This window comes from Python bivittatus, unplaced genomic scaffold, assembly GCF_059951505.1.
Source record: "Python bivittatus isolate LINGU-HERP-01145 unplaced genomic scaffold, Pbiv_v1 ctg000220_np1212, whole genome shotgun sequence".
NCBI classification, from domain to species: domain Eukaryota; kingdom Metazoa; phylum Chordata; class Lepidosauria; order Squamata; family Pythonidae; genus Python; species Python bivittatus.
This window is the reverse complement of record NW_028277048.1, coordinates 22185939-22195062: the sequence shown is the minus strand read 5'-3', so window position 1 is coordinate 22195062 and position 9124 is coordinate 22185939. Positions and strand designations below refer to the sequence as shown.

The window sequence follows — 9124 nt, the reverse complement described above, 5'->3', positions numbered from 1 at the left end:
CCCCCTTTTTTTTTTGCTTTGCTGTAAGGAATGGGAAGGCCTACCCTTTCCTGCATCTCATTCAAGTTAAATACAGTACCTCTTCCAAGGCAGGAGGATATCTGGGCAGGAATGCTGCCAGCCCAGAAAAGTTGGCCTCTGGTCACACATTACCACCGTGTTGCTTAGTAATGGAGTTTCTGGTCCCAATTACTGTCAGAAACTGAGGACTACATATATTGCATTTTGTAAAGTGTCTTTCATGTGGATATTATACCTTAAGGTCCTGTGTTTAACTATTTTTGTCAGCCAGTTTGAATGCTTTATAGATCCCATTTAGAGACCGTGGGGTAAAGATGTTTTAATTAAAGATAAACAGTAAGACTGGTATTATATAAATTACCCCATCAACTGAATGCAATTAAAACGCACTGGCATTTCTTCTTCTAGCCACAGAGTCGTCACGACCAGTTTAAAACCTGAGGTATCCGCCTCTCTATGGTGGGTCGAAAGGAAGGGGCCACAGGTGATCCGTTTCAGTTCTCCCAGGCTACAGGATCTAGCTAGAAGCCCAATTGTGGCAGGGCGTGCCTCCTCCTCCTCCTCTTCCTTCTGCTCCTCCTCCTCCTCCTGCTCCTCCTCCTGCTCCTCGGCTATCTCTATTCCAGTGTTTCTGTACACCTTGGAAGGTGCCCAGGTGGGGTGTGGGAGAAGGCCAAGTCAAGGGTAGCCTAGACTTGCCTAAAAGCTGTTCCTGCTGGAGGGCTTGACTGTGAGTTACTGAAAGGGGAGGGGAGCAAAGCAGAGGAGAAAACGCTCCGCCTCACTTATAACCATAGTGCCCTTCCAAACGAGGGCCATGTCCTCCAGCAGTGACTGAAGCCAGATGCAGCCGAGCTAGGTTAGGGATTGGCAACGGGAGATCCCTTTTCTGCTGCCCTTGTTTTGTGCCAGTTCAAGGAAGGGTGAAATACTCTTTTAACTCCAGAGGCGGAAGGGCCCCAAATCATAGAGGGGTTGGGTGATTCGATGGGGCATGTGTGTGAAAAATGAGATAGGGACAACAGTCAGGCCTCCTCCTCTAACTCTAAGCAACAGTTTCACGGGGAAATTCGGAAAATATGTTCTGGTATATGGAGATCACAGTTGGAACCTTGCCAACTGAGTAACCCGAAACGTTATTGGAAGGTGAAAGGACAATCTCTGGCCATTGTCTGTGTTTGGGGAGGGTGGGGTGGTTCATTTACCAGATCAGTTAATATACCACTGAGAAATGTTGCCAGCGATCCAAAATTGCCTCAGCGTCATGACTTTTAGACTGAAGAGAGAAAGGATGATCTCTTGGGATGAAAGGAAATCTGTCATGCATTTATTCTCAAGTAAAAAAAAATTCGACACCTTACCAGAAATAAATCTTGATAGGTCATAAACCAGCGTGCAATTTATTTGCGTCCAATTCAGTTTTGGCATTGATTCAGTATGTGTCCATTATATTTATAATTTATAATTATATTATAAAGAATATAATGAAGAAAAAGAAAAGAAATATATAAAGAAGTGACTTCCAAACTTCGTCACAACAAGTATAAACATTATTAGTCTTCACCCCTTTAAAGATTACAAACAGATATCTCTTCATCTCATATCCCATCTCTTATCTATAAGCAAATCCATAAAACATCACCTTTTCAATCCTGGTGTCAGCAAAAAGTCCGTAAAGGGTTGCCGGAACTTTGCCAAACAAAAAAAAAAACAAAAAGTCTCATTTTAACCTTGATCAAATAAACTGACATTATATTCCTTCCTTTTACTACTAACAGTCTTAATCTTTAGTTCATTCAAATATTGTCATAGGATTTGATTCCTCTACAATTCTTCTTTATCCCATCACACCAACCTCTTCAAGGATGTAACAAGCCTCTTTTGTAAATCCAATAAGAAAACATTTTCCAGGTCAATCTCTTGGTTTGTCATTTGTATTTCCCCTTTAATTTTTAAAACTCCAGCCAGTACGACCATCTCAGCGTCTCCGCAGTCATGTGATTAAAATTCGATTGGTTGGCAACTGGCATGTATTCAGGGCAGTTGCAGCATCCTGGGGGCCACGTGATCACCATTTGTGACCTTCCCAGCCAGTTTCCAGAAGCAAAATCAATCCGTGTGATTCACTTAACGACGTGATTTTCTTAATGACCGTGGTGATTCGCTTAATGACTGCCACAAAAAACGTCATAAAATTGGGTGCAGTCACGTGATGCCTTGCTTCACTATAGAACTGGTTAACGGCGAATTATCCAGTCCCTGTTGTGGTTGTAAGTCAAGAACTACCTATAGTGCCACTGTTGATATTGTAGCCACTAATTTCTGGCTCTGTTCTTCAAAGATCTCCTTTAATATTTCCAATGTTATAATGTTTTGTGTCATTTTTTAAGTCTCAGTACAAAAGCAGGCTTATATGTTTTTTTTTTACTTCTCTTTGGAATCTCTGGTCCCCTCTTGTGTCCAGTTCCTAAAATCATAAAGTCACTTATCTTTGTTATTACTTACAATCCAAGACAGCCAAAACAAGTGTTTCCCACGAGAAGCTATGTATTTTATAATAAATAATATTTATTTATTATTATTAATTCTTTAAGTTCATAGCTTATAATAATTTTTTCTTTTGTTCAGAGTTGAAGATAATCTCAGCTGGCAACTTTTCAGACTTATTGTTCCGAAGGTTGCTAATAGTTTTAAGATGGTTAATAGGTAATTTCCGAAAGTGATTAGAGAGGGAGGTTAGCGAATGTAGTCTCCTTTAAAAGGTTCTGCCATGGTTGCGAGCAAGATGGCTGATCCTTTCATTTCCTGGCACTCAAACCCACAGAAAACCAGTGTCCTATGGTCTCCTTGCGAGAAGCAGCTGTCTGGAGCGCATGTGGGTGATCTCCTGTCCTCTCATTGTACAGAGAGGTTCCAAGGAAATGGTCTACTCACTGGTTCTTGGTCTTACCAACAAGGCCACTAGCCAATCATTTCACAGTAAAACGTCTGGGCTTCCGAAGCTTGCTATGTGCATCGCTCCTCATCCATTCACACTGCTTGCTTCTTCCTGGTAGGTATCAGCCATGTGGCTCTACCTGGCTGCCCTGGTGGGGCTTTACCTCCTTCGACGATGGTACCGGGAGAGACAGACGGTGGAGAACCTGACGGAGAAATACGCCTTCATCACGGGGTGTGACACTGGCTTTGGGAACCAGCTGGCCAGGCAGCTGGATGCCCGGGGTCTGCGGGTGTTGGCCGCGTGTCTCACTCCGGAAGGGGCGGAACAGCTGGAGAAACTCACATCGGACCGGTTAAAAACCACCCTGCTGGATGTCACCAGCACTGAGAGTGTTGCAGCAGCAACTGAGTGGGTGAAAACATGTGTGGGGAACAAAGGTACTGTGCCTGGTTAACTCTTACTCTGTGTCCTCAATGTGCCCCAAAATTACCATTATTGTTTTTATTAACGTGCCAATATTATGATGGCTTTCTTGCCTAAATTAATAAGGCATGGCATCTTCTAGAATATTAGCATCCATCACTTTGGATTTCTAGTCTGTTCTACGCTGAAGGGTTGATATTTTCTTGACAGATTTGGGGTTAGCAATATTGAATGTATGGAAACCTGGATAGATAGGTAGGTAGGTAGGTAGGTAGGTAGGTAGATAGATAGATAGATAGATAGATAGATAGATAGATAGATAGATAGATGCATGGATGCATGGATGCATGGATGCATGGATGCATGGATGCATGGATGCATGGATGCGAATCTGCAAAGAGAAGCAAGTGGAGTTGTAACAGTCTTATCTCCTCTGATTCCACAGGACTTTGGGGACTGATAAACAATGCAGGTACTGGTAACCCAACAGCTCCCAACGAGTGGCTGACCAAGAAGGACTTTGTATCAGTGCTGGATGTCAACCTGCTTGGGTTAATTGACGTAACGCTTCACATGCTGCCCTTTGTAAGGAAGGCCAAAGGGAGGGTGGTCAACGTGTCCAGTGTGCTGGGAAGACTGTCGTTCATTGGAGGAGGCTATCCTATATCCAAATACGGCATTGAAGCCTTTTCTGACAGTCTGAGGTAAAGTAACTTCTGAAGATTTGTCATCAAGACTTCCAAACTACAAGTGGGGCTAGCCCTACCACTGGGTAGAGAGAGAGGTTACTGATGTGTTCAGTTCGGAGGCAGACAAAGGGGCTCAGGTGCAAGAAGTCATAGCTGTGTATGCCCGATGGCCTGTCCGGTTTTGGACATCCAATCTGCTAACCTTGGTGGATGGAGTGATGTGGTGGGCAGTATCTTGTTCTTTTTGCCTCAGACTCTCAAATGAATTGGGGCAATTTTTATCCCAATGAGGAGGTTGGCCAGGATGAGACAATAACAATACCCAGCAGCTACATCACGATCTGAACCTTTCGTATGTGCCCTCTGGCTTTCTAAGGAGGCGTCCCCTCCAGGCTAGAATGAAAAAGTGTTGGGAAGTGGTCAAGAGGTATGCTGAAGCCGTACTTAATTACGGTTTCAGTAAAAGATACCTTTAAAAGATATATATGCTGTATATATATATATTTCAGTAAAAGTAATCGGAGGGGTGATAACAGCTCAAAACAATCGGATATCATTTCATGGTCCATGAAAGAAAAGGTGAATTACAGATGGAAGTAAATGAAGAAATAACAGTGGAAATAATGAGAAAATCACATTTCTCATCAAGCCCCCAATTTAGAAAATGGAAGGTAAGAGAGGAGATCAAGGGCTATTTGAAATATGTCTGATTTGAATTGGATATACAGGTAGTCCTTGTTGAATGTCCACCTGTTCAGCGACTGTTTGAAGTTATGATGGTGCTGAATGAGGGGGACTTATGACTGATCCTTGTAGTTGCAACTGTCCCCACGGTCATGTGAACATGATTTGGCTGCTTGGCAACTGAGTCACAATTATGACGGTCGTAGCATCCCCTGGCCACGTGATCACTATTTGCGACCTTCACTGCCAGCTTCCGAAAAAGTCAATGGGGAAGCCGGGAAGAGGTCACAAATGGGGATTGCGTGACCGCGGGACGCTGCAACCATGTTTGGATTTACGTCATGGCACCAACTGTGACCACCAGAACTGCTGTCATAAATCGGCACGGTCACGTGGCATTGCGCCTTACAACCGCGTTGCTTAGTGATGTTGTTCCTGGTCCTAATTACTGTCGGAAAGTGAGGAACTTGCACGTTTTAAGTCTCTTTTTCATGTGGATACTATGCCTTGAGATCCTGTGTTTAACTGTTTTTGTTATCCAGGTCGACTGCATTTTAGATCCCATTCAGAGACCATGGGATAAAGATGTTTTAATTGAAAATAAACAGTAACACTGGTATTATGGATTACTACTCTACGTGGGGCTACCCTTGAAGTGGATCCAGAAGCTACAGGTGGCAGAAAATGGTGCAGCACCGGCAGATTTGAATGCCCCCAGGGGCACATAGAACACCTGTTACGCAGGCTGCGTTGGTTGCTGGTTTGCTTCCGGGTCCAATTCAAGGTGTTGGTAAAGCCCTTCATGGCACAGGACCAGGTTATCGGAGGAGCCGTCTTGCCCCCGTTATATCAGGCTGCCACACTCGGTCTGGCAGAAGGGGCATGTTGCAGACCCTACCAGTCAAGGAATTTCGACTGGCGGGGTCTAGGAAGAGGGCCTTTTCTGCCGTGGCCCCCACCCGTGGAACAACTTACCACCTGAGGTGTGGTGTGCCCCCACTCTCATGTCCTTCGGGAAGAGTGTGAAATCTTGGCTATGCCAAGTAAAGCAGTACTTTTTACTGTTTTTGTTGTTTGATTTTAATTGTGAGCTGCCCAGAGTCTCCCTCTGGGGGAGACGGGCGGCATATAAATTTAATAATACTAAAAATTAAAAATAAATGAACGATATAAATGACCCATCAACTGAATGCAACTGAAACACACTGGCAAACACATTCTTCTTCTAGCCAGAGAGATGTCCTGACCAGTTGAAAACCTGAGGTATCCGCCTCTCTGTGGTGGTCCCAAAGGAAGGCGCCATTTGGAAATCGGTTCCACGAAAACAATGGGAAATGTCTAGCGAAGGTTCCTAGCAAGGCATGTCAGTCGGACATGGAAGGCACCATTATATTTGGGGGACAGTTTCTGTCACCCTTCTGAACCTCCTTTTAGAGAATTCCAGCAGAAAAGGCAATTTTCTGTATTTGATGCTGTGGGAGCAGGACATTGAAAGTTGTGGATCCTTGGTCTAAGAACAAGCCCTTTCTTTTTTTCTTATTGCTTTGGTTTCAATCCAGGCAAGAGATGCAGACTTTAGGGGTCCATGTCAGCGTGGTTGAACCTGGCGTTTTTTCAACACCTATCTTTGATCCTCTGGAGGAGTCCTTGCAGAGAATATGGTGCCAGCTGGCCCCGAACATTCAAGAAAGCTATGGGCAGAAGTTCTTGAAAATGTGTGAGTTAAAGGGGAAAGAGCTTGTGGGGAAGGCTGTTTGGTGGTAACCGAGAAAGTGCTAGAGGGCCAGGCGTGCAGGGCAGCCATGGGGTCATGGTTTATCATGCTTTCCTCCAGTCTGTGAAGTGTCCCAAGAAGGTGCCAGCATAACTGTCTCTCTCCCAACACTCAATTTCTGTTCTCTTTTGGTACTGAGGCTGGCAGGTAGTGCTGTCCTGGGAGTGGCTTTGTAGGAATAGTTCAGGGAAGAGATTTGTGGACTTCCTGCTGGTAAGAAAAAAGCCAATCACATTCCCCCATGTGGGCTGGGGCTGAGGCTGAGGAAGAAGGTGAGTTTGGGGTGTTCAACACACGAGGCCACTCCTCCCTTACCCAGTAACCACATTTTCCTGCCATGTTCTCATGAACTTCCCTGAGGCAGTTTAATGTCACCTGTAGCTATTCCAGTTTTAAAGTCATGTGTTCCAACTGCTTCCAGTGCCATTTCTTTGTTGTGGATGTGAACTGACATGCTTTGCTGACCCTTTGGTTGCCAAAGAGCTCAGGATGTGGCCAGCAGAAGCCACTGTAGGCTGCCCTCTCCCTCTCGTAACTGGTCACTCTTCCCAGTGGGCATTTGGCCTGTCTGCAGGGGAGTCCAGGCAACTAGTTCTGCAGAGCGCTTGGTCGGCACTTTCCAAAGAGGGTCAGGTTTCCCAGACTCTGTATAAACCTGGGCATCTTCCTCCCTGAGAGTGCTGGTCCTGTGGTGCCCAGAAGATTGAGCTGAACCAGAATGAGAGCTGGCTTCTGCCAGCTTTGTTATGCTGCTTATGTTGCTGTTGGCTGCTGCTGCTGTTGCTGCTGCTGCTGCTAAGGATTTCTCATGGCCATATTTTCTGCTGTTTTTATTACTTTTGGTATATTTGAGGAATTGCGCATAGTCCTTGGATCAATCTCACGCAGCTCCAGGCACCAAGTTTACTTATGTCACCAAAATTCTCAGCCGTGCCTTTTGCTTACACCATCGTAACTTTGAGATTCTTAGGGTGATCGCTGCGTTTGTTATGCATGGGTCTGTCAAAATGGTTGGTTTCCAGGGTTGTCCACTAGCTACTGGCCTATCCTGATGTGGTGCATGTTGTTTTAACTCAGTGGCCTGGAGGAGGAGCCCTTGTTCACAATTCCTCTATTTACAGCTCTCTCATTCCCCCGTTTCAACCTCTTTCAGCCTATCGCCCTTTTCTTTCTATGTCTGCTGAGTGGTCCTTCTTGGGCGCTCCCCCCCCCCCCACACACTTGTGCAATAGATTATCCCCTGAGGGCTGGGGGCTCCAACCTCCTAGTTGTTGTAAGGCTGAATAGACCATTGTGCTGCACTGAATGTTGAGGTGCTATGGGTAGTCCTGTTTGACATGAATTTCTTTAGTTTTTAGATCACTTCTTACTGACTTTATTGCTTTTTTAAAATGTCTTGGTGTTTGGAATTTGTTTTATTATATGGCAAGTGTGTCATTGTAAACTACGTAGAATTTCTGGATTGACCACCACACAAACATCTGAAGAAATAAATATATGATGACAATTTCAACATGTTGATAAGCTTAACTATCCATGGAGAGTCAGTTTGGCACTGATTTTAAAAGCCAGGGCTATTACTAGAAACTTCACAATTTCTCCTGGATGATAGTTTCTGTGCTTAATGCTTTTCATACCTAGATTCCAAAATGGTGCAACGTTCCAAGATATATGGTGAGAAGAACTTCTGTTTGGTGACAGACCGTATAGAGCATGCCTTAACGTCCCGCCATCCTCGTGCTCGCTACTCTGCTGGCTGGGATGCAAAGCTGATCATCCTGACTACTTCTTATTTGCCAAGCTGGGTGGTAGACTGGGTATTTCTAGTTGTTTTGTATGTAACAGCACACACAAGTTAGATTGTCTCACTACTAACTTGAGAAGCTAGCCATCATTTAGAAGAGAAGACATGGTTTTGCATCCTGCCTGGATTCGCAAGAGCTCATTTCGACAAGTAGGGCCCTCTCACTTTTGCAAACATTCAACAAATGTATAAATGTGAAAGTGGTGTACCAATCGTCCAAGTCTTCTCCTAAATGAAGTCCATTAAAGAGCTTCCTTCAATTTGTTTGACATGTTTTTCTTTTGTTGCTACCTTGTTGTTTCGTCTTAGGCTAAAAATGGGTTTTTAAAGAAGTAAAAGCTATAAATAAAGAAATTGCACAAAAACAGCCGTTAGCTTGAGTATTATATCATGGTATAAAAGAACCAGATTCAGTGCCAGAAAAGAGTAATTGGCAGAGAATGCGGGAAACAGAAAATATCAACTTTAATTCCACTGGAAACACTGAAACAATTGATTCAGCCAACAGTCATTCTCATCCAGACAATTCTGGGCACAATCCTTTCCTTTCCTTTCTTATTTTAATAAAGATTGTGCAGTGCAACATCAGTCAATACAAACAAGGTATTTTAGAGCAGTCGTATTATAATAGCTATCAGACATATACCTTTAACTCTATCTCTTATTCCATGGTTGACACGGTCAACTCTTTGGATTATTTTGTTACGGTTAAACGTTCTGCTTTTCAAGATAAAAAATGAAGAAGTAGTTCCACGATACAAAATGCCCAGCTCTAAAAGCCACAGTTG

The 9124-nt window shown here is 44.0% G+C and overlaps 1 protein-coding gene across 1 annotated transcript; it reads left to right on the top strand.

The window, feature by feature from the left end:
* The first annotated feature begins 3059 nt into the window (after nucleotides 1-3059).
* On the top strand, nucleotides 3060-8391 carry LOC103048831 (retinol dehydrogenase 16-like). The gene is made up of 4 exons (XM_088138110.1): nucleotides 3060-3399; nucleotides 3831-4089; nucleotides 6318-6475; nucleotides 8174-8391. The coding sequence occupies exons 1-4, from the start codon at nucleotides 3087-3089 to the stop codon at nucleotides 8389-8391; spliced, it is 948 nt and encodes a 315-aa protein (XP_087994236.1). The 5' UTR covers nucleotides 3060-3086.
* Nucleotides 8392-9124: the final 733 nt, after the last annotated feature.

Bases quoted from the DNA above. Each gene is read 5' to 3' on its own strand.
- LOC103048831 (XM_088138110.1), top strand. From the start codon at position 3,087: ATGTGGCTCTACCTGGCTGCCCTGGTGGGGCTTTACCTCCTTCGACGA. The intron at 3,400-3,830 runs GTACTGTGCCTG...CTGATTCCACAG, and splicing joins AACATGTGTGGGGAACAAAG to GACTTTGGGGACTGATAAAC. The intron at 4,090-6,317 runs GTAAAGTAACTT...GTTTCAATCCAG, and splicing joins GCCTTTTCTGACAGTCTGAG to GCAAGAGATGCAGACTTTAG.